We start from the raw sequence: 27,500 nt of genomic DNA, 5'->3' as shown, positions 1-27,500 counted from the left end.
AATTCAATATATTTGAACTTATATATATATATATATATATATATATATATATATTACTAGCTGGTACTCCAAACATGGCCCGGCAAAGAATAAGCATCTGATGCCTTTATGTTCCTTGCTCTGTACGCTGTATTACCATTTTCATTCTCGATTCTTATTTCTTTAATTTTCGACATACAAGTAATAAAAAAAATAATGTAAAATGTATTTGCTGTTTGTTTCCGTGCACTATTGTTTGGTTTGAGAGCTGGAGAGGGTGTACGTCGTGAAAGGATATGAATATTCTAGGAGAGTGATCGGTATTATGATGATTGATGCCAGATTAAAAAATACGGAACTTTTAGTTACAGTTCCGTGCTCTTTGAATGCCGTGATATGCAAAATATAGAATTGTGTTGAAAATATGGCAGGAATTGTAGCAGAAAGTATTATTGCCAGTGTTATGATTATGTCTATATTAAGAAATTCATTAAGAGACTGTTAAATCAGATATGGCAATATCAAAGCAATGTGGAACTTGGCAAGAGAGATGGGCGTCAGATTGATGACTATGAAGAAAGAATTTTCACTGCTTCTCATACAAGAGTAACAAGCACCAACTACTCATCGCCACAGTCGAAGAAAACTACCTTACAGAAGCTCAGATACTCCTCAACAAAGTGAAATACTTAGTCTGGCCAGAGATGCTTTTGATCTTCTCAAGATCCGTTTCAAAGGTCATATGACATCAGCTGGCTTGCCAACAAGCTTCATAGAGTCTTGTGTATCATGAAGACCAAGTTCCCTTAAACTGTGTAACATGGTGGAGGCCCAGGGTGGCTTTTTCACGTTAACTCTATCTTTCAAAACTCCTTTAATAGTTGCACTTTTAATTTTGAGAATATATCAATTATTGACCAGGGTATGACATTTTGATTTTAGTTTTTTTTTTTTTTTTTTCGAAGAGTGTCCAATTACACCCGACATACAGATACACAGGAGGTGGTCACACAAGTTTATTAACATAAATATTATAAAATAAGAACAAACCTTCTAACCTATCTTTATTTAAAACCAGGTTAAAACAACTGAGCTGAACTGCTTATTCTAAACATAGAATTGGCTTGACTTAGAGTTTAATCATTAACAAATGATGTGCAGACTGATACACACCCATACGCAGACATTTTTGTTTTATATATACTGTTGCAATATTTTTATATATATATATGAGGGTATGATTACAAGAAAGTGGAAGGTTATATTTATAGACATGAGTGATAAGAACTGACCAATGAGATGGAACCACACTATTACCAAGCAATCAGAAACCGGAATCATTCCATAAATTATGCTGAATCTTTTAGAATTCCTGCACATAACTTTTCGTCTTCGCACGAGAAGAAACTCTGCTGTTCGTCTTCGTCTTCAAGCTTTTACAATTCAGACCTTTTCTAGATTAATACTGCCATTTTGTTTGGAACATTTCTTTTCTCCTCTAAAACGAAACTGGCTTACAACTAAAGAGATATTGTGTGTGACGTCACTTCGTATGCACCAATTGTTAACACAAGCCTTGATGAAAATAGTACATCAGGAATGATTCCTCTGCGTCATGTAGTTAATGACATGCCTGTTAGCATGAAAAAGTAAGGAAACGCAGACAGTATTTGAAATATAATTTCTATCCTTTTGATCTCAATACTCATTATCTTAAGTATAAAAAACTAAACATGTCTGTTATGCTTTACAGAATCTGTAACAATGGAGACTTCATATCTAAGATAGACCATCACATTTAGAATGGAATATGAGCATTTGATTCTCATATGACTTACGCAAATAATTTAATTATAGGTGGTCATGTATTTTGCAGAGCAAGACCAACTCTCTTCACCAGGTATGTAATGTCTGTGCAGGTGCACCTTGTATCACATAGCAGCAATCTACATGGCCAAAAGTATTAGTTTTAGGCTTTGCTTTTCTTAGTATAATAGTCTAGCTTTCTCTTCTATTTCAACCAGATCCAGAGAGAGTCAATATTTATGCTTTTTTACGAGAGAGCAGCAATTTTACTTTACAGCTACAGCAAAATTTAAACATGGTTACACCAGTAGCAATTATACATCTTAGGAAACGACATAAAAGTAAAATTAATATAAAATTATATAATTATATTAAATGAAACTGGAATTTTAAGATCTCTACCATTATAGCAGCAACTGGACTCATGAAAAAGGAATTTCAAAAACTACCTGGCAAATACACCCGGTGTACCAAGTGCAAGAGAGAATCAAAGTTAAAAGGATAGTCAGAATCTTTAAAAGATCTCTAGGTTGGAATAGCTTAATTAGTGGGTGAATGTTTGGCATCTGGCAGGATGCTCCAATCCCAGCTTGAACAAACTGATAAGTCAATATATATGAGTTTGCAAAATTTATGTATGTATTGACTGCAAATATTTTTTATTATTTTTAGTCCCCAGTGTATGCACACACACACACACACACACACACACACACACACACACACACACACATATATATATATATATATATATATATATACATACACGTGTGTGTGTGTTTCTTGTACTGCATTTAGACTTAGTGAAAGCCTTCAGCTAGAAAAAGATTGAAGGCGCCCATTTTTTTTAAATGTGCCAGCAGGATTTATGTAAGTTTCGATTATTTTATAGTTTTCTGATTATTCTTGTAGCCTAAAGCAACAGTTTCCCCTAACTTTTTGCAGATGATAAAACTTTCTTTCTCTCTCTCTCTTATATATATATATATATATATATATATATATATAAGTAAGTAGAAATATGGGATACAAGAAAATATTATAGTAAGCACAGCATCCAAATCAGTCCATAGCAAACATTATTTGCCAATTCACTCACAGGAAGAAAATACCATCTCTATTTGTTTTCAAAGAATTAAATAACACATTGTACACAAGGTTATTTTTCGCTTCAGCCTTATCTATGTGTCTTCTCTATAGTGTTTTTCCCCGTATTTAAATAGGGGATCTCATCTTGCATTTTGCTATCAAAATTGCTATAAAATGTACTAAATAAGCTAAGTTAATAGGACCACCAATCTATACAATAATAGGTAAAGGCGATTTCATGTTGGTACATATGTAACATTATCCAAAAACCAACACGTTGTGGGCTCAGTCACAAATGAGGCAAATAACAGAAAAGAACATCAGCTCATTTTTTGTAATAACGACATTTATTTCTTCATTGTTACGGCCATGACGTCACCCACGTGATCGTCTTCTCGAACGTTATTTTCGTCTCTAATACGATCTTTATAAAGTCTTTATTTTCCCTAGCGATGACGTCATTTCGCATGCCTTTGTATACGCTCATCCGCACTGTTACATATACGTTATCACCTTACGCACAGTTTTACAAAAAAAAAAAAAAAAAAATGAGGATTTAATGCAAAAATACGCATTTTTAAATTACATTTGATATTGCTGTTGTGTAAAACATCAAACAAGAATTCGAAAACACTTTCTTCACATTCGATCAGAACATATACTACACTTTGATTAAGATCAAAGTATCGTATCCGATACAATAATAACGTTGCAACGTACTGAACGTCCACAGAACAGAAATATGTCACATAATCCTACAAGGGTTTTTGAAATAGACTTTCCCACAACTAGATGTATACCAGAGTAATTAGTAAGTATGTTTTGATTTTGATTAACCAGAATAATTAGATAAGTATGTTCCGATTTGAAATAAAGTAGTGCAATAATATTGTGGGGTTTTCGTTCACACTGGATGTCCATAGATTAGAAATATATCACAGCCTCGCTTTAAGACCCGACAATATACCACAGATAAAAAATTCAACCGTGGAATTTCCATGGTTTTGTTCTAATATCAAAATATGGAAGAAATTAATTTGTGTTGCCATCAAAACTAAATATCTTTCTTTTATATTACTATCTATACATAAAATGATGATGAGGAGAAGGAGGATTCTTCTGTCGATTTCGACGTATGAGGTCCGTCACAGCAACTAAGTTGTTTAGAAATCCGCACAGATGATTTGTTTATAGTGGTGAAGGTTTTGGGCAGAACCAACCACACTTTTTTGTACAATTGCTAATCCAAGTCAATGCAATGGCTACTACAAGACAGAGCAGACAGTAGACCTCAGGTTTTACATCAGAGTTTTTCCTTCTCTTAGATGCAGTCTTGAGGGTGAATCTCTTCCAGTGGATTAAACGATTCCTCAGATACGAACCTAGAAATTTCTCTGTTCCAGCATGATACATACAGCGCCTAGCATTTTTAAATGATCACTAATCTGGTAGTGGCCAGGTTAATTGTTGCTTAACTTTGGTCATCTGGCGAAAACCGGTGTTTCAATGTGATTATGCCGTATATATATACAATAATAATTAAATTGATACACGAGTTTCTACAATATGATTCATTCATTTATGTATTGCGGATTATTATACTCATCTTTCAGTTGTTTCACGACGTTTCAGCCAACTATTCCTCTGGTCTTCGTCAGATGGTAAGCGCGACGAGATAGGAACCCTGAATCTCCTAACTCCATTCCTAGCAATTACTGCCTTCCATAGTTGTTTTCGTCTCACCTTCAGGACCCATAACACAGTGGATAGAGATGGTGAATCTCTATGGTTCCAGGTGAGCATTGTCTGAAGATAGCGGTTTCAATCCTACCCAAAGCCGGCCAGAGGCTTAGTTATCCCCCCCAAAAAATAAAGTGGTGAGACAAAAACAACTACGGAAGGCAATAATTGCTAGGAATGCTGTTAGGATATTCGGAGTTCCTATCCTATCGCACTTACCAAGGCCAGAGGAATAGTTGGCCGAAACGTTGTGAAATAACAACTGAAAGATGAGGGTAATAGTCTGCAATAAATAAATAAATTAATAATACTGATCTCAATAAACATTCCAATTAATTAACTAATAATATAATTGATGTTTAACAACAGTGATCCTGGTAGGTTCGTAAATAGTTGATCATTTAAGAATATCAAATGTTGGATGCAAAACTTGATTCTAATCCAAGTCGAAGCTATGTTACTGATCTCTAGCTACCATGAACTGTCCTGATCTGTTTGTTTTATGATCTATGCCAATCACACACTGACTGACGATGGCAGATCAATTTCAGATTTCCCTAGCATACATTAGTACATTTTTTTATGTATACAGTCAACTAAGAAAATGGTATGCGTGTGTAGTGCGATAGTGTATGCAATTGAACCCTGGTCAATAATGGTTGAAGATGAGTAATGCATGGAAAAAATTTCTTACATTTTTACTTGGGGTCATCGCTTATCAAGGGCCAGAGGCCACTTAAGGATTAATGAGTGTCGGGTAGGGACTAAAACAACACTGTGATGATCAGTAATGGTGAAACTTGAGTATGGTTTAATTATTTAAGAGGACGGCTCTACAATAACCTATTTACATTAGATTTGAAAACGGCAAAGGTATTATGTTCCAGGAAGAAACTTTTCTCATAGAAGTTTAGCTTAATTTTAGGCACAGATAGAGAGTAGCAGAAATTATTATGAGTTGTTATAATCAGACGAGTATTTTATGTTTTTGAATTTTTTAGATAAGGATTGGTTATTTGTATTGTTTGGATTCTTCGAACTACTGTTCTCATTTTAAGTGTCATTTTCACAACGTTTCGGTCGATGTAACTTCCGATTTTCTCAGCTGTATCTTGTTAAACTTGAAAATATTTCCGTCGAACGCGGGAATCTGTACTGAATTTTAAACAGAACCCTTTATTTACTCCACGTAGGTAGCATACTTTGGTTCCGTCAGTCATGACTAGATGCAGGTCATAAGTAATTCTTCTTGTTTGGATTCTTCGAAAAATTGTTCTCATCTTAAAGAATAGGAACCTGTTACCCCTGTAAAGTAAATAAAGGGTTCTGTTCGAAATTCTGTGCAGATTCCCTGAGTTTGACAGAAAAATTCCAGAGCTTGACGAGATACAACTGAAGAAGGTCGCAGGTTGCATCAACCGAAACGTTGTGAAAATAACACTCAAGACGAGGACAGTAATCTAAAGAATCTAAACAGAACGTATATATGTCGAAAATATTTTAGATATGTTATAAGAATATAAATGATATTAATGTTATAATGATATACATAATTAATGATATTAATGTTATAATGATATACATAATTAATGATATAATGTTATAATGATATACATAATTAATGATATAATGTCATAAGAATGGTAAAATGATGTGCACTGTGGGTCTTAGAAAGTTTTAGCACTGAATCTAAACAGTTGTTGGAGTGGCATCCCTACTGATTCTGACAATGGACTATTCCTGACGTCACGTTTGCTGACCAAGTTCTGCTTTTCTGCGGGTGAATCCAAGAATCAGAGAGAGACAGTCGTAACTTTACTTTGTCTTTCAATTGAGCGGAGTTCCCACTCAACTAATATCGTTTCGGTGTTTTCTGTTGAATATATTACTCATTTCACCGTTTCTGAGTCTTCTCGCTATTCTTTCCAACATTTACGCCAGAAAAACAGTAAAAGGACATGTGTGCAGAATGTGAGACCTTGTTCGCTTACATTAAGAATGGATGAGAATTTTCGGGTTAGTATTCCTAAAACAAATGGAATATTACGATCAGTTGGAAGGAAAAGGTAAAACATGGGAGATAGTGATAAGGATGAATTTGGGAAAAAGAAGGATAAATAAAAACCTGATCAGAGATAGGTTAGTTTGGAAATCAATTTCTAAAAGAAATGCTGTATTCTGTGCAGGCATTTATTCATCTAACACTTATCATTGACTTTGTTCTGATATTGAAGGGTTGTTTTTTTTTCTGCTTGTTTAACACCTAACAAAAAAAAATTAGTTGAGAATCAAATTCATAAAATAATAAATAATAATAATAACGTTAATTAAACATGAATGTTGACAATCTCTACTATTATATGAAAGTCGCTTTGTGTGTGAGGTTTTTTCCTTTATAGGTTCCGAAACGGGTTAGCCTATCTTTTGCAAATTTCACACAAAGCTAATTTATATGTCTGGCAGTGTTCTTAGAAATTCATTCGATAAGTATCGAACATTGAAAAGTCCAATCTTAAAAATAGATTTTCTCTCTTATAAATAAAAAGAATAATTTTTACAGGGGAATATTTGACATTACATCGGCAAATGGAGATAATAAAATTTCAGCAAATCATTTTTTCTTAAAAAAAAAAAAGAAATTTATCATAATCTAGAAATATAGCTTAGTGATAGAGCATTTGACTACAGATCGAATGGTCCCCTGTTCTAGCCCAGGTGTACCTCACCATTTTATTTTAATTTTTTCTTGTTAGTGAGTTTAATTCACGATAAAAGAAGAGGTGCCATTAAAAATCGCTGCAAATCATTTCTTAATTGGCATATTTTAATACTAAACATTAACCAGAAATGACTTTTCCAGGGCATTTATCGTCAAATCCGAAAATCAGCTGACGTGATATTATAAACAAACACAGACGGACTTTGATGAACAGCATTAACATTATTATTTTATTATTTTATTTATTTTATTTTTTTTTGTGAATTAGTCTACCGGGCAAATTATTCCTCGTTATATATAATAATCAACAGAGAATTGATTCTATAATAATACATACACAATCTACATTAATTTAAAATATCATGTTTAAGCGTATTGTACGACCGGGCAACGCCTGGCTGCCAGCTAGTCAAATATAGATGCTATTTTAAAAGATTAACAAACCAACCGATATGCATCCATTTAATCTCTATTGATGAAACTTGAGCATGCATGGCTGACAACGGACCAATCGTCCGATGGACAAAGCCCTCTCATAGTCTGCAAGGATGCATGCCTCTTCCAAAAACGTCGAATAACTTATTTGGAATTATTAAAGAAAATAATGGATTCACTTTCCATGTCAAAGCAGTTAAGAAGGAGATGTTTACTATGAACCTGGTCGACTTTCTCATCTGCATGAGCAAATAGATGGAGTTGTAACGTTTGCAAGCAAATGTCAAACCGAGAAGATGTTGTAGGAAGAACAAAGCAATAAAGTCGAAGAAAAAGGTCTACGATGGAAAGTAGAAAATAGGAACAAGAACGACAAAAATGGTAACAAAGAAACAAGTAAATTCCCGTGTTTCTGCATGAGGTCAGAAAAGAGGGGCCAAAAAGAGACTCGTGTTGAGATTGCAATGTTTCCACAAAGATCAATTGATGTTAAATATGTTTCGTGTCGGCCAAGGTCGGTCTCATATTGTGTCAATAAATGGCGAAAAGCTAAATCAAAGGAAACTGGTTCGTGGGGTCAGCAATGACCCTGCGGGATTGAGTCATCCAATTGATTTTACGGGAAGACTGCTTTTGTCAGGTTAATGCTACTCCTCCCCTCCTAATAAGATTCCATCAGTTTTCTTTAGAGAGCGACTGTTCAGGTAGCCTAATTTTTTTTCAACCCTTCTTCTCCCTCGTTTGTTTTCACATTATAAGATTTTATTATTTGCACAGAGAATGCATTTTGCTATGATAACAGCTTCTTCATAATTTCTTTTTATTTGGTGACAAAAGATATATGTATTTTATGGGAATTCTTTTCGGTATTTGCATTTTGTGCAAGATGGAATATGTTGACCTACAAGAAAATCGTACAAGTAAAATATCACAATCAACACAACCTAATCGTGATAAGATAACACTAGGGTTATGTTAACCTACATTATTGTCTCACTACATGCATTTTTCTCAACTCTATGAATAGCAACAGAGTCGTTATAAACTATACAGAAACAGTATCTGGAAATTGATTACTTCTGTACTTTCTATAAATACATACTTTTGTTAACTACTATCTCCTGGTTGGTTTATTTCTTTCCGACACTTTAAGACCGCAGCAAATAGTGTTTTTGCAATAATAATAAAAATAAATGAATCAGCAACAGTTGCAGGTAATAGGAAGGCTCATTTTTTCATTGTCTACTACATGAACATCTAAGGGATGGTGCGAATCCTTTTTCTGGATTGCTCCACTTACCCTTGATCCTAATCTTATATTGTTGGGTGTTTAGCAAGACGGCATAATGTTCATTTTCTTTTAGTTTTTAGTATGGTTCAACTAAGTATTATACCACAGTCCATTTGATGAAATTCAGAAACAGCCTCCCACAACATATTATTTCTGCACTTTCTGTAAATAAATACTATTATTGACTACCTTCTTGTTGTCTATTATCTTATCGGCCATCTCAAACCACAACGACTAATTCATCATGGCAGCATTTCCATCCCTGGTTACGGCTAAAATTATAAGATTATGTATTTAATGATACTCTTGTTAATTACCTCCTCGTTGTCTTATGTGGACAGAGCGTGGACACGTATATACAAATGCATATTAAACATTTTAAATTAATTTTTTTTTTACATAGGCAACACCACTTATCAAGACAGCAGAGGCCACTCGAGGATAAGGGTTAAAGAGTGTACAGTAGTCAATTGAACAATATAGTAATCGTTAGTAATGGAAATTCGGTAAATTTGTGAACTTAAGTGGAATAGCTTATCACAAACATGTTTACGTTGGACTTGAAGACAACCAACGTCACCGTAAGGATAAAGAAAAAGATTATAAAAATGAAGTGTGCAACAGGCAGAGGAGCATGTTCGAGAAGACGATCACGTTTGAGAGGACAGAGGTCAGAGAGAAGGAGCATGATCATGGTTTATTTGAGAAAGTAACCAGAAATAAATGTCGTTTTTACAACACGGAAAAATGAGTTCAGTTATTACTTGTTCTCTGTTCCTTGTCATGTCGACTGCATACAACATGTCGACTGCATACAACATGTCGACTGCATACAACATGTCGACTCCTGAAACGTCTACATGTTAACGCATGTGTTAACGTGGGTGATGCTACATTATTTTCTATTGGTCCTTTAAGGTCACGAGAACACACTGATAAAACGTTTGTGCAACGTGGATATGTTGACCAACAAGAAAGTCATATTAGATTATACAAAAAAAAAAAAAATTACCTAATATATAATTACTTGTTTTTATTTTTTGCATTATTTCATTATGTTCCTCTACATTCACAACAACAACTAGTTCACCATGGCAACATTTCCATACCTGGTCACCTCTAAAATTATAAGATTTTGTATTAAATGAAAACTTACACAGTTGATTATCTTTTTATGGAGTCATTTTTCGAGGCAACAAAACCAAAAAATCAAATTGATTTTATTTTGAGGCATAAACCGTCAACGAGATTACATTTATTAGATGCTTCAAAACTCCACATTTCTGACATTTAAGATTATAAGATGCTGCTCACTAAACTAAAATAGAATTTATTTTGGCAAAATGTGATTAAAATTGAATAAAGAGGAAAGTAAACTTTACAAAACGTGTCTAGCTGACTAGATTTCTAATCTCAGATTTATAATTGTTATGTCATGATCTTGATCTATCCTATTTCGGAAATAGGTGGACTCTTCTGAACACTATGAAATGTTTGACTTTGTATCATGGTAGCCATAGCTACAGTACAGCCACAAGAGTAAGAACGTGGGCTCTCTCTACCATGCTAGAAAATTACTCACACCAGAAAATATCCTATAACTTTACAAAGCCGCCATTCGTCCATGCACAGAGTATTGTTGGTAAATCTGGAATGGTGCATCTGTCACTAGTCTCTTGATTTTAGACAGAGTCCAGAAAAGAGTCTCCAACTTAATAGCAGCAATCAATGTCAAGGATTATAAATGCCAAGTGAATTAAAGGAATAAATTATAAGATGGTCAACATCATGAACTTTGGAATATAATCTTTTGTCATTTATTCACTATATTGCTCTGTAATTACATTGAGCTTCTTACATAAGGATTAGTATATATCATAAGAAAATATATTCCCACAGAAATATATATATATATGTATATATATATATATATATATATATATATATATATATATATATATATATATATGTATATATACAAAAAAAACTTATCAAGACGCTAAAAGACTTACATGCATAACTGGAGCAATTAATATAAGAAATAAAGGAGGAGAATTCAAAGATTATGACATTAATGTCCTTATGCCAGCTTTATTTTGTATATATAAACCTGGCTTTTTCTCCTGTTCTGATGAGAAACATTAAGCTTCGAAATGATCGGTGATACCGGAAAAATACCATAAAGTGCTATGCTTAATACGTTTTAAGGTTATTTATAGGATCTCAGGCCCTTTAGTTGCCTTACTGTCTTATTCAATTTTGTTTTGATTTTAAGAGTTTTTGAGAGTGCGAGACGCACTGTAAACCAAACTCCATCCTCTGTCCCATAGCTTAAATGTTGCATCCTTGTCCCTATGTTACAAGTATTTTAATGGAATGTGCTCTGACGAACTCGTAGCACATGCGCCCCCTCAGTGTAAATACTTTCCATTAACCTGACAAATAGTAAAATCCCACCTCTACACTAGAAAGATCCCGAGATGCCAGAAAACTTTCTACTCTAATAGTGTCTTCCTTTAAATTTCTAAATTTTTCAATTCCCACTGATTTCCTGTTGATTTTACTGGCACGCAGAAGTTCAAGGTTAATGTGAACAGATTGTTGCTCAGCTCCCTACATAATGTCTTTGCATATATGGTCCTAAATAGAAGCCCCTTTCCTCCAAGTAGCATTGTATCTTGTTTGGGTTGAATTAGAGTAAAAAAAAATACTGCATGCAAACTTTATGGAACCTACAATTTTTATACTTGTTTAAATACTCATTATTATAAATATATCGCCGTATTGTCTTAATTATTATCGACCCTTCAAAGTCACAACAGTAATGTAATTAACCCAGTAACACACATACATAAAAATATAAACTAATAAAATACTGATCCAGATGTTGAGAACAATGAGAGAAGAGTGCAGAAAAAAAGAGATTAAACCACCAAGATGGCATGATAATATTTCCAGGTCAATTAGTTAAAGTAATGAAAGACAGAAAGTCTTGGAGACTGTTAATACATAATAAATCGTATACTGCAGGACACGGATAAATCGTTTGATGAAGATTTACGCTGATTACCATTACATGTGGAAAAGAACCGAGTGAAGTCTGATTCATTGAAAGCAATGCTTCTTTGATGTTATAGGAGTTATCTTCTCTCATAATTGGTACTCCGGAGTAGATGGTTGCCACCATAGCTGACGTTCTTGCCAAAGTCTCTGTGACGATTGAGGCATTAATTTGCATAGGAATGGTGGTACTTGGCAACTAGCCAATGATAATCGATCTATGGTAAAGGCTACAGCTATATGACGCTTGTCAGTGTAATTTAGATAGTGCTCCTTGCAAGCATTGTAGCCAAGAATAGCAAAAACCATTATAGACGACATGGTTGATAATGCTAGTGATTTCTGAAGACGCTAATTGTTTGATTTAGCTGGTTACCCTGTGCATGAGGTTTTGGAAAAGTTCGATAGGAATACTGTTCTGTTCCCTCTCTCTTTCTCTATACAGAGTGGTTGTTTATTTTGGGGGGGTTTACAGCATACCAACCATTTTTAGGCTATTTAATGCCGAATCCAGTCATTTTTTAAAGAGTTTTTATACTTCAATATTTTCAAATATTTATTCATAGAGTTTGATTTGGTTGTTTTGTTTTCTGGTATATCAACCGTTTTCAGGTTATTTAATGTCGGATCCAATATTTTTGGAAAAAGGTTTTAAGCTTCAAATCCTTTATATCTTCAAATATTTATTAATAGTTTTGTTTAGCTGAATGAAATTGCTGCTTTTTTTTTTTTTTTTGACTTTGCAGAACGTGATTGAATTTTGTAAAAGGAAAGGAAAAAAAACTAACATCAATGTTTGGTGCATTTTTGCTCAAGAAGACAGTATCATCAGACAACCTGATCTGGTAGCAGCAAATGCTCTAACAGGTATTACCATTCCAAGCCAAAGTGGACGTGGGAGCAATGGTAACTAAGGGACAACACAACATTCCTCACAGCCCCAAGAATGGAGCCTCACTATTGGATGCTTTTAAGGTCATAGATCTCTATAGAATGCTTGCATCTCACTATGACGATAATGTGTTTAGAACTTGCATATTGACAAAAAAGAAGCTTTTTCTATAAGAATATATATACATGGAAAAGTGAATTAATATAAACAGCGTTTTGCTTTTTTCCTTCTGTGTAACATAAAATCTTCTAATCTCTAAACTACCACATTTTAATAAAAAAAAAACGCTCAAAAGATGAAATTCAAAAAATAACTCAGTGCTTTAAATTGAATTACCCTTTTTCTGAATGTGTTTTAGACACAAACAGATTCTGGACTGTGCTAACCAAATACCACTAAAACTACTTTAAGTAAACTGGAGTTAATGTATAAAAAAAACAAACTTATTCCACACCTAATATAAAAACGAAAAAAAAGTATGAAAATATATTTACGGAAATTAAGTTATGCAGAGGCGTCCGCATTTCATCCCTGCCTCTGTGTGGCTTAATTGTTATAAATATATTTTCATACTTTCCTACTACACTTTACTAACGTATGGAGCACTGTTGAAATAAATACTGAAAATCTGTACACAATATGTCACCTTATAATATTGTATGTGTACACATAAAATTAATAATTTATATATATATACATATATATATACATATATATATATACATATATATATATACATATATATATACACATATATATATATACATATATATATATATACATATATATATACATATATATATACATATACATATATATATACATATATATACACATATATATACATATATATATACATATACATATATATATACATATATATACACATATATATACATATATATATATATATATATATATATATATATATATATATATATATATATATAGGGAGAAAGATTTTACACTTGGTATCTTTAGCCTTACGAATTGAGTTTACAATGTTTCTGTTAAACCACTGGTGTGTATGGACTGTTAATTGAAATTATATCTATATTCTAAAAAATAAAAAAAACAAAAACCTCTCAAAATCAAAACAAAATTGAATAAGACAGTAAGGCAAATAAAGGGATCGATATCCTATAAATGACCTTAAAATATATTTAGCATAGCACGTTTTCATAGCAGTTTTTCGGCATCACCAATCATTTCTCATCAGAACAGGAGAAAAAAGCCAGGTTTATATATATATGTATACAAAAGAAAAAGCTGGTATAAGGACATTAATGCCATAATCTTTGAAAGTCTCCTCCTTTATTTCTTATAATAAAATTGCTCCAGTTATCCATGTAAGTCTTTCAGCGTCTTGATAAGATTTTTTTGTATATATATATATATATATATATATATATATATATATATATATATATATATATATATATACGAGAGTCGTTCCAAAAGTAAAGCCTCCTATTTTTTTAACTTAAAAGTTGAAGAGCTATGAAGACGGGAGTGGTACCATTAAAACGAGTAACTTTTTGTGTTTTAGAATTTATTTTCCTATATAGTTACCACTATTCTCAATGTACATTTACCAGGAATTAGATGATGCATCTCTGCTTATGACAGGGATTGTTTCTTAGAGTCCCATACCGTCAATATCTGCAACAGCGCGATGAAACTTTCAGGTCATGAATGCATAAGTTCAATCGTCATAACAATGCAATTTTGCAATTCCCTCTGATGCATTCGAGCAGAATAAAAAAAAATAGGAAGCATTACATTCGAAACGCCCTTCTTGTATATATATATATATATATATATATATATATATATATATATAGTTACATTATTTCTGGTGTAAACAAAAAATAAAGTAATCTTTTATAAAATGGTTTGTCAGTCAGTCGATTGGTTAGTTGGTTTGTAACTCTTTTTAAAAGATATATTTCCATAGCAAAATGATTTTTATTTAGTGCATGCAACATTTTTAATAAGAGACTCTGATAGTTGATTTAGTCTAATGATATGTCACACTGCATTTAACAATAGTATTGTCAGATCCGACAACAGATGTTTATTAGAAACTCTTCCTATTACTTGAACTATCAAGCTTAAGTTTTAAATTGTATTTTCGTCTGCCGTGCTTAGGTTTGTAATTGCATTTTCATCTATCTGCCCTGCTTAAGTTTGAAATTGCAATTTCGTCTATCTGCTGTGCTTAAGTTTGAAATTATATGTTTTTCTGTCTGCTGTGCTTAACTTTGAAATTGCATTTTCGTCTGCCTGTTATGCTTAAGCTAGAAATAGTATTTTTATCTGTCTGCTGTGCTTTAGTTTGAAATAGTATTTTTTGTCTTTTCTGTCGTGCTTAAGTTCGAAATATTATTTTTATTGGTAAATGCTGAGAATAAACAGGCATCCTAAGAAAATCCATTTTGATTCAAACTTTCTGCCTTCAAAAAAGAAATGACTTGGTTTTTTTTTTGGGGGGGGGTTGCTTTCCAGCTTAGGAAATATACAAAGTAAAGAAGAAATAACATCTAGGATTTCGACTATTTTGGTAAATTCTGATTCTACATAAAGTGTAAATCGACCAAATACATAAAACATTCAAGTTTTTCATCTAATTTCCCAAAAGCAAATAAATCGAAGTATTTTTTATTCCCCATCTTTTAACCTTTTCAAGACTACAATGATTAAAAGGGCCAACTTTTATCTATAGAAAAAAAAACTGCTATTAAAGAAAGTCAAAATACAAAAAAGGAAAAAAATGAAATAAATTATTTTTATTATTTCTTTTTTGTTTTATATATTTATATATTTTTTATATATCTTTATTTTATTCCTTCCTTTTTTTCTTCGCCTTTCTTTTTCACTTATTGAATGCCGTTATCTAATTTTATTTTTAAATATCGTATGACTGACATACTGATTAATATGTGCTGTGATTTTTTTTCTTCCATTTTCATTGAAGACTATTTTTATATAAGCGATATCGCCTGTAGAGGTTGCTGGCTACTTGTAACTGTCTGACCGAAACATGCTTATGAATGTGTAGCGACATATAAATGCTTCTGTAAAAGAAAAAGTATATCTTTCCCTACATCGGAATTGAATCATCTTGTATGAATCTCGGTAAAATAAATATAAAATAAAACAAAGATAAAAATTCATTGGTTGCTTCACTCTGAAAAATATTAACTAGGAATGTATATATATATATATGTGTGTGTGTGTGTGTGTGTGTATGTGTGTTTGTAAACAAGTGGTTGAGCACTATAAAAGTAGTGGACGAATGTTTGTTTAAAATAGACGTTTATGGAGGTATTTACGGGCACCGCTCCGGTGGATAGAACTGCCGACTGTCAATGCGATGGTTCTAGGTTCAATCCCCGGCTAGGGAAAGGTGCTAGTCTAGCTGCACTGAGGAGTTGTTGATACAACGAAACACTAATGTACGTGGATGACTACACACACACACACACGCATATATATAAGTAAGAGAATGGTACTTTGCTTAAAGTATTGCTGGTAAATAAATATGGGATATTATGAAAGTTGTTAGCAATGCAGAAAACCAGAACGTGAAAGAACAACAACAAACAAACGAAGTCAATATTTGAAGAAAGAAATTTCAGTCCATCAATAGGAAGAAAACGGATTAAACTTTTGTTTTGTTTTCTTTTTTGTCTTTGAGAAGAGAAGAGATTATCTCAAAATATCAAAAAAGATGTTCCACCATCCTGTATTTTATCTTAACAGTAATAGGCTCATAAAATCAGAGGCCTGCAGTATTAATGCTGGAGTCCCTCAGGGGTCAATCCTGGGCCCAACTCTCTTCCTAATCTACATCAATGACCTCCCTAAACACATACTTAAATCATTCGTTGACATCTATGCTGATGACACGACCATCTACGGCAACACATCAAAGGCTGTAAATGACAAAGTTCTCTCTGATTCTCTCTCATCTCGAGTGCATGGTTCAGTGGGGGAAGACGTGGCTGGTTACCTTTAATGCATCTAAAACCAAACTCCTACCCTTACATCATCAACGCTCTGATCCCCATCTGGCATCAATTGGGATGGATGGCTCTCGTCTGGGAGAGGCCCCGTGTTTTGACAAGCTTCTGGGTTTGACCTTTACTCCTGATCTGAAATGGAACACGTACATCAAGTCTGTTGCCAAGGTCGCTGGAAAGATGGTGGGATCCTTCTACCGCTCCAGAAGATATATCACTATTGATGAAATTCTCTATCTGTATAAAAGCCAAGTACGTCCAAGGATGGAGTACTGCTGCCACATCTGGGCAGGAGCTGCTAAAAACAGCCTATGGTGCCTTGACAGAGTACAAAATAGACTTTGTGGTTTAGTGGGGGATGCCCTTTTCTCTTCCCTACAACCTCTCTCCCACAGAAGAGACGTTGCGAGCCTATCCTTGTTTTATCGTTATTTCCATGGCAGGTGCTCGTCTGAACTCCAATCTCTGGTCCCCCTCACCAATCTTTCACGAAAAACACCCGTCTAGCTGAATCCACTGTGAAAAATTTCCCCCACTCTTTATCTATGCCTAAATCAAAACGTGGATTCCATGAACAAAGCTTCTTTCTTAGAACTGCACGCCTGTGGAACTCTGTTCCGTATGCCTGCTTCCCACCTGACTACAACTTAGATGTCTTCAAGTACAACGTTAACAAATTCCTAATGAACCGCCCCCTTAAGTAATAAACACTTCATCAAATCTCCACACTAACGTAATGTACTTGCAATAACCCTTATCCCTGAGTGGCTTTCCGGCCTTGATAAGTGGTGACCACCGTGTAAAAAAAAGAAAAAATTCTCATCTTCACTGATAGATGAGTTGAAATATCTATTTTGAAAAATAAAATGGATTATTGGGAAGATTAATTCCTCAACATTGCCTTCGTTAGTTTGTTTCACCATTTCGCCTTTCTTAACTTTCCTTCCTTAAAAATGTCGAACTCAAAGTTATAATTTAACTCTAATTAAAAAGAAACGCTACCAAGGATAAAAATAACAGAAATTCATGGAATAAAAAAGGGAGATAATTATCACAGATAAACATCTGTACATAAAAATTTTATATACGCAAAATTAATTTAAACTAAAACAAAACAAAACAAAAAAACCCAAAGAATCGTGCATTTTTATCATACATATTTTTCAGATGTACAGTCGCTTATCTAATTGAATTAGACTTAAATGTAATGAAATGTTTTTATAGAAAGATTCTAAGCTGGACGATGAAAATTCTTTAAAGATACTTGAATTCTTAATTATTAAAAGAATTAATTGGTTTCTTTTAGTATTAGTTAATGATATTCTACAAGTTTTGATTCTTAAGATTAATAACATTTGTAAGAGAGCGCAGACGCGCGTATGCTAATGTCGAACCATGTGTGAAGAAAAAGAAAAAAAGGTGAGAGAGTACATAGAGAGAACTATCACGTTAGAGACGTGGGTGACGTCACAAACGTAACAAGAAGTCACGCGTGGCAGGAGTATGAGGAAATAAATGTCGTTGATACAAAAAAAAAAAAAAAGTCGACTTATTACTTGCCCCATGTTCCTTACAAAGTAGACTGCATTCAACGTTTGGGTCCCGTGTGTAAACGTGGGCAACGTTACACATTGATCTGTGTTTTCTTCTTTAGACTCAACGTTTGCAAGCTGAATAAAAGAAATGTCATTGTTTTTCTTTGCTTGGATCTGATTTCCAAGATTATGATTATAATAATTGCTTGTACGGCCGTTTTACATCGAACTTAAAGCGTTTACGGCTTTTCTTGCCATGGCTACTCAATATGGTTATGAATAACTTTAAATAACTGATTTATTTTTGTTACCAGGTCGAGATTTGTATTATAATGCATCGATAGAGTGAGAAACATTCGAATAGATTATGTTACATTTACAGCCGAGTGGTCATTCCAGACTATCAAAAAAAAAGTAATGGGTTTTGTGTAGAAAACATTACAATTCTGACTTTGAAATAAAATATATCTTATAGTTTTCGTGATATAGATTAAAAATCTTCTCTGAATAAATCAGTGTAATATCTACAATTCATCCATCATTAGCTATGTGAAAATACATATGTGCCACTGGGTTGCTTATAATGCTGCATGTGAAGTTTTGCAATGAGAGGTTATGAAATGTGAGGTTATGCATGTGATGTAATGCGATGTGGGGTAATGCAATGTGAGGTTACCCATATGGGGTAATACAATGTGAGATTATTCAATGTAAGTAATCAATGTGGGGTAATGCAATGTGAGGTTATGCAAGCAAAATTCCACTTACATTAGCTATGTGAAAATACATATGTGCCACAGGGTTGCTTATAATGCTACATGTGAAGTTTTGCAATGTGAGGTTATGGAATGTGAGGTAATGCAATGTGAGGTTATGCAATGTGAGGTAATGCAATGTGAGGTTATGCAATATTAGGTTTATCATGTGGGGTAATGCAATGTGGGGTAATGCAATGTGGGGTGATGCAATGTGGGGTGATGCAATGTGGGGTGATGCAAGCAAAATTCCACTTAAATCCTTTGCACATCCATTACTTACTCTAAACACTATCTGTCATATGATCACGAATAACATTACATGTTTTTATTTCATTTTTAGCTGATGATACTTAAGCTATATTTATTTTTAAACTTTTGAAATTACTACTATATATTAGGTACAATATACAATCAATAGACATTGGCTCTACAATAATAAATATGAAATCTGTATGAATTAAAATATCACATTTAAGCGTATTTTGCAATCGGGCACGCCGGGCTGTCTACTAGTATATATATATAATTTGTAAATTAAATTTATTTCATTCTTTTTTAATACTATAATGGCTATTTTCATGTGATAAGTTTAAGTGAATAAGAATTCTTGACTTTATATTAATTTTCAAAATTTTAAATACATTTCTATTGTTATATATATATATATATATATATATATATATATATATATATATATATATATATATATTATGTATATATATATATATATAAGTCCAGTATTTACTTCAGCAGTGCTTAATACGTAAGTACGGTATATTAATAGTAAGGAAATGCTAAGTAATCACATGTGTTTGTTGAATTCCCGAACAATTATGATACCCCGCGAATGAAACATTTTTCTAAGTTTAACTGCAGCTTAACTACTATATATATATATAAATATATATATATATATATATATATATATATATATATATATAAATATATATATATATAACCTGGATGTATAGTTTCTAAAATAAATTAAAAACGTGATTCATAACTTCGTTGTCAAATAAACATTTATATTATTTAATGTTATCAAGACATATACATATCTTTTAATGTTATCATGCACAGGAAGTTACTGATTGTGTTTTCACAGTTATTATCATTACCCCGATTATGGTTGAATGTGTTTATGTCCAGAGAGAAGAATGGGCTGGACAAACAAGAAAGAAGTGAGGAAAAGGGAGAAGTGGATCAGGAGAAAACATGTAAAATATCGCGGATGCGCAGATGTAAATGCATGAGAAGTGTCGTCACCGGTGGGGGTGGGGGGTAGGACTATAAGAAGATAGACAAAGATTTCGACAGATACAAGATAACGTTCGAATTCTCGGGAGAGACGTGGAGAACGTTCTACATCACGCGGGTGACGTCACGGCGAAGAAATAAATGTTGTTGTACAAACCCGAAAACAGAGTCGGAGTTATTTCCTGTTCTTTTGTCCACTTTTCTTTTTTTTTACTGAGGCCACAACGTGTGTACAAGTGTACAACGTTACAGAGAGAGAGAGAGAGAGAGAGAGAGAGAGAGAGAGAGAGAGAGAGAGAGAGAAGTTACGTTACACATTTGTCATGGGCAATGCCAGATAGCGTTGCTAATCGTATACATATAAAAGAGAGAGAAAAAATGGAAGCATATATAGTTTTTTCCTCGGACCAATTTGTTTAGACTTTTTTAAATGTATGTTTTTTCTTTTGTTTCATTAAAAATTGTACTTTGAATCCCCCCCCCTCACACATCTTCATTCAGGACCATATTAATATCTGCACCATTTTCCCAAATCTAATTCTTACACAACTTTCTATGTCCATATTTCTTTGTGTTCTTTGTTTTTCTTACCGTTTTGAAAGCACTTTGTTTTGAATTCTACCGTTTTCCTTTCACCGACTATGGTTATATTTTCTGTTTGTTTATTTTTATTATTCTAAGAAGCGATCAATTACGAGTTGGAAAGAAAATGTTCATCATTTTCAGCAGAGAAATTATTCAAATTCGAAATCAATCAAAAGAGAAAATACAAATATTTGAAAAGGCCTTTTGGTTTCAAGAACAGAAAATTGAAACTACTTACACGCCCTACCCTTCTCCCTTCTAACTTTCATTTTCTTTCCATTTAAAGCCCTTTTCTCCCTCGACCGTCATACTTTTCACTTTCTTTCAAATATTTTCCAACCATTTCCTCCCACCTCTTTTACCGTCACTCCGTTTTCTCACCCCCACCTCCTTTTTTCATTATAGTTCAACCATCATTTTATTTACTTCAGCCTTTCGTTCATTCTAAATTCGGAAATCGATCTGTCTTTACCGGTTAGTGTCTACTCGATGTAGATCACAATGGGCGACCTACGACTGCTTAACAAGTGTTTTCACTGGTTGGCAAGCAGGATGGTGACAGGATTCTCCATGCTTATCTACGAAGAACGGCTTAAAAAGTAAATCTGTTCTCACTTAAGCAGCAAAACATGCAAGTGGACCTAATTTTGGCATAAAATATCATCACCAAAAATATTAAACTTTAAACGAGATTTTCATTCAATGCTTTGCTGCGGTCTTCGTGTCGCTTGCAGAAAATATACAACTATTTTCGTTGATCAGCCATGCTTAAATTTCAAAAAGCATTTTACATGATCTGCTAAATTTAAGATGGAAATAGAATTTACGTTGATCGATCGGTCATCAGTTTCATTAGTTTCGCATACTTAAGTTTTAAATAGAATTTTCATTGCTTGTCATGTTGTAAACTAAATAAAAAAAATTGACAGCACTCCTTTTTACTGACGCCGTAATTTTGCACCAACTCTTAACTTCGACGTGTTCTCTCAAGCACCAGATCCACAACTCGCTGCTCTCCTCAATTCGTCCTTCTTAACGCAGCTACCCTCTTCATATGCAAATTAATGCCTTTATATTTTTAAACCACACATTTTGAAAGTTGAAATAGTATTATCATCGCTCTGTCATAATTAACGGCATAATCACGTTCACGCACAGATTCTCGTTCGAACACCGAAGTTAAGCAACGTTGAACCCTAATCAGTATCAGATGGATAACTAATTTGAGAATTCCAGGCGCTGTATGTAGGAGGACGTCGACACCTCCCTGAAAGAGTTGCAAAAACCTAACGTCGTCATCTCCCCTAACGGGGACATACATGCGACTGGAGACCGCTTGTGAATTTCATACTCCCATGGAATTTCTTCCTTTGGACGAAGCCGGTTAAACCCGCATAGGGTTAGTGCTGTTTCCATTTTTTTTTTGTCGATATTTATATCGAATAATGTAATAAACAGAGATTTAAAATAACGTTAGTAAAAGTTGTGTTTGATCTTGGTACAGATTTGTTTTTATAAATTGTATTCTCATTAAACGATACTTGGAATTCGTAATTGGATTCAAGTGACCACGAGAAGAATCGGAGAGACTTTTAAAGCGACGATACTTCTATTTCAAACTTAATTATAGTTTGAAATAGAAGTATTGTCGCTTTGTCATGTGTAAAGTTTGCTGTAGCATTTTTGTTGATCTGGCATGCTTATCTGTACAATAGCATTTTCACTGAATCTATTATATGTACGTTTGAAATAATAGCATTTGCATTGGTCTGTTATGTTTCAACGTGAAATAATAAACATTTTCATTCGTCTGTTATTCTTAAGTTTGACATAATATTTCTGTTGGTGCGTTATGCTCACGTTATAACTATTATTTTGTATTGCGAAACACGCATATTAAATAAAAGCATCTTAGGAAGAATATCGGATCTTATTTTGTCTATTTTAGCCATTTTATTCGTTCCATTTTATTCCCTTATAATTTGTCTTCCCTTACCAGCCTTCTCTTCCCCTCAATTCTTAGAATATTTTTTGCTTGAGCGCTTGTCAGCTGCAATCCATAGAATATTTTCATGGTGAAATAGCAGCTGAAAAGCAAAGATTCTCACAAAAGAAAACACCTGCTTCAGAAAGAACATTTACAACTCTGTATTCATTAAAAATCTTTTTTTGCCTCTTATAAATAAAATAAGATTTCGCTAGATAAAAATTATATTTTTCATATTCTTTAAACGTTGTCTCACTGTCTCTCTCTCTCTCTCTCTATATATATATATATATATATATATATATATATATACACATATATATAAGAGAGAGAGAGAGAGAGAGAGAGAGAGAGAGAGAGAGAGAGAGAGAGAGAGAGAGAGAGAGAATTCAGAAATAACTTCGCAGATATTTTACCTTTTATATTCCTCTGGGATTTTTATAAATTTTCAACTTTGAAATTCTGCTTAAATGTGTTATTTTCTATTCCACAAAATAACATAAAACAACGTTTAATTTGTAAACTTTTCATAAAAGAAAATTTTTTAAATATATGAAACTGTTTTTCATATTGAGACACACACACACACATATATATATGTGTGTGTAATATGAAGTTTGTCTTTGTGTGTGTTTTCTACAGAAATGAATATGGTTGGACGAAATAGTGTTTAAATATGTGAGTCAAATATAATGTTTCATACGACATCTAATAATATGCAAAAAATTGTAAGAGCTTTAACATCGATAAAATTATATAACCATTCATTGTGTGTCTTTGCGACTATAAGAATTTAGTAATATTTTTTATTTACTATTAAACGACTATTTAAGGAAATTAAAAGAATACAATATTATCATAAAAAACTATGTTTTAAAAATCTTATCTAAAAAATTAATTTACTAAATTAAGCACACTTCTATGCATTTTGAAACTAGTCAGCCATTTTAATCTTTTGTTAAGAGTTGGAAAAACGAATAAATTACTTACTGTTAAATCGAAAATAATTGATGACTTGAAAATTCTTAGCGAATCGTTTGAGAAGATATTTATATCGAATAATGTAATAAACTGAGATTTAAAACGAAATTAGTTGAAGTTGTGTTTGATCTTGGTACAGGTTTGTTTTTATAAATTATATTCTCATTAAACGATACTTGGAATTCGTAATTGGATTCGAGTGACCCCCGTATAGAATCGGAGAAACTTTGAACGTTGACCTGAAATATTTTGGAAGTCCTTACTGAAACTAATTTGAATTTTTTGTTCACTTATTCGTTTCCATTACACACAAACTTTACTAGTTATGCAGATAGCAAATAGTATATATATATATATATATATATATATATATATATATATATATATATATAGAGAGAGAGAGAGAGAGAGAGAGAGTAACAGAGACACACATAGAGTGCTTTATTACTGAAGAAAAAGTTCAACATTTCTATATGCATAGATACAGACAGGATGTAGAAATGAACCTTAGGTCTAATAGTCATTGTTTCTAAGTTATATATATATATATATATATATATATATATATATATATATATATATATATATATATATATATTATATATTACTCCAATGCATCTACATATAGAGGTAATTGCAAATGTGTATACCACTTAATAATAACTAGTTAGGCATGACATTTGTTGCGGAACTTGCATGTCGAACCCTGTTATGTATTTATATACAAACTGTTTAAAATCTTGCCAACATTTCTGTATGGTTCAGAGAACATGTCTTGTAGGTAATTGTATAAATATGCTTGGTTATGAAAACAAAAAAATAAACAGTCGAGATTGAAAACAAAAACTGTCTACCATGAAAGAAAAAGTATCTGCGATTATTTTTGTTGTTAGAATTCATGCAGCACAAGAAAAGACAGAAAAAGACAAGAACAAAAAAGGAAAACATCAAATAATAACATAGATGTGAAAATAACCAAGGATGCAGTAGCAAAAATATTCAGGTAGATAAAAAAGAAGAGAAGGCAGAAGATAATTAACCTATATACATAAACAATAGTTCTGTTACAAGAATAAATCTAAAAAGTAATTGAAAAGTATGTTGTTATATTAGTTACGACTTTCTTGTATATATGTTTTGAATATATAAGTTACATTTTTGCTTCTCTTTTTTATCAAATAGGACACAATATTCGTTTGTTTTTGTTTTTTTTTTTGTTTTTTTTCTGCTGCAATAAAGAAGTTTAAAATGCGACTCGAGTCATTGGAAAGTTTAGGTATGATAAATATAAACGTTTCAAGAAATAGAGTAATAATAAAAAAAAAACAATCTCTAGAACAGTTGAGTAGACTGATGCGTATACAGGCAGACAACATTGAATAAGTAAGACTTATCTACCGAGAAAACGTCTTGTTTCTTGGCCTGCTAGGCTGGAGCCCAATCCTAGAAGAGAGGGAATATTCTTTCTTTAGAACATCGCATGAAAGTTAACAAGAAAACAGAATAAAAGGAAGTGTACGCGTGAAAGTGAAAGACATTGGTGGACTCTGTATGCACATTGAAGCAGCCAAAAGTGAAACAAAGAGTACGAGACCAGATACAAACATTGAACTGGCAAAAAGAAAAAAAAATGCCTCAAGCGAAAGAACAGAGAAAAGATTAGAAGACTAAAGAAAGCAGAGAAGGAGATCTACAGATCTTTTTACAGCGTCTGCGGTGAATGAAAATTAAAACAATAGTTTGAATATTAATTCAATAATATGTTTTCAAATGGATAATTGAAAAAAGCAAATAATTAATTTGGAGAAAACAAAATGAAAATAGTGAAAGAATAACATGTATTTGATGAAAATAAAAATGACGAAAAACATGAAAAATATGTGAATAAAAATGGAAAGAAAGAAATATTTTTGATTAGTTATTAAAGACTGGATGAATTTTTGAAAAATATACTTAAAAGAACAAAAGTACAAGTAACATTTATTCACAATAAAATTTTAAAAAAAAACATTAAAAGGCGGAAAATAAAGGCAGTGGCACAAAAAAATAGTTGTTAAATTTTGATTAATATATATATATAACGTTAAAAAAAAAATTAAAAATAAATGTTTAAATTTCAATAGTATTCTTTCACGGTTAATGGTGGCCGAATGGATTAGGTCCTTGCTAATGAAGTTAGAGATGACTTCTGTTGCCGGGTTCGAATCTATCGACCAGTGTTAATCGTGACACTCTTCACTGATGATTCCCGAAAGGATGAAACACTAGTGTCTGTAGGTATTTGATAATTATTATAGTAAATAATTATATATATATATATATATATATATATATATATATATATATATATATATATATATATATCGTACTTTGGGGTAATTGTACCAAATCCGAGGGTAGTTGTGCCAACTAAAAATAAAGTGCTCTTTATATGCGTGGTTGCCAAAAGAGCACTTTTAGCTAGTTGGCGCAATTACAATGGACTTGGCGCAATTACCCCAAAGTATGGTGTGTGTGTATATACATATATATATATATATATATATATATATATATATATATAGTCTGTTTATTATACAAGCATTATTGGTTATATATGTGCAAACATGTTTCAGTAGAATCCCAATTCAAAGATATTTAATCAGATCAAAAAAGATATCGATTCATTTTTTGTCTGATGAATTATTATCCTTGAATTGGGATCCCACTGAAACATGTTTGCATATATCTAACCAATAATGGTTGTATAATAAACATACTATATACCAGTGCTATCCTCTAGCACTCTTTAATAATCACGCGAGTTTCATTAAATTTACATCTAGGAAACCAATCGATACAGCTATATATATATATATATATATATATATATATATATATATATATATATATATATATATATGTGTGTGTGTGTGTGTGTGTGTGTGTGTGTGAAAATATTTAACTGATAAACTCTTAAACTACTAATTACATAACACTGAAATTAACAGGAAATAATTACCATACACCAAGGGAGGGTTTATAACGAGTAAAATCCTTGGATAGATGAATAACGCGTACAGACATATGTCAGCAAGTTGAAATGCAAAATCTTAATTCCAACTTGCTGACATATTCTATAACTTTTGCGCATGCGCAAATTCATTCAAAGCTTGAAAAGGGTTTGATTTAAAAAAACAGTAAGAATAAAATAATACAAAAGCATAAATCAACGACAACAGAAAAAGGTACTGAAAACATTACAAAAAAACTTCAATGAAAATGAAATATCAAAGATTATAGAATGAAAAACAAAGTAATGACAAAAGGAAATGGCAGCAGAATTGATATGAATAACAAATCTTTATTATTAGAGACATAC

The 27,500-nt window shown here is 32.5% G+C and overlaps 1 protein-coding gene across 8 annotated transcripts in view; it reads right to left on the bottom strand.

Annotated features, from left to right (window-relative positions):
* Positions 1-27,500, bottom strand: part of LOC145292083 (dorsal-ventral patterning tolloid-like protein 1) — a 2,157,643-nt gene that overhangs the window by 1,518,698 nt on the left and 611,445 nt on the right. For 5 of the 8 annotated variants that reach the window (XM_080138158.1, XM_080138152.1, XM_080138155.1 and 2 more), the window contains one exon: positions 25,538-25,582. The exons of the other annotated variants lie outside the window; for them this stretch is intronic. In XM_080138158.1, coding sequence (XP_079994284.1) covers positions 25,538-25,582 — 45 coding nt within the window. The remainder of the gene's footprint in view (positions 1-25,537; positions 25,583-27,500) is intronic. 8 annotated transcript variants of the gene reach the window in all.

Source organism: Euprymna scolopes, chromosome 13 (assembly GCF_053919585.1).
Source record: "Euprymna scolopes isolate OS-2025 chromosome 13, ASM5391958v1, whole genome shotgun sequence".
Classification (NCBI taxonomy): domain Eukaryota; kingdom Metazoa; phylum Mollusca; class Cephalopoda; order Sepiida; family Sepiolidae; genus Euprymna; species Euprymna scolopes.
The sequence above is the reverse complement of the archived record's forward strand: the minus strand, read 5'-3'. Positions and strand labels throughout refer to the sequence as shown.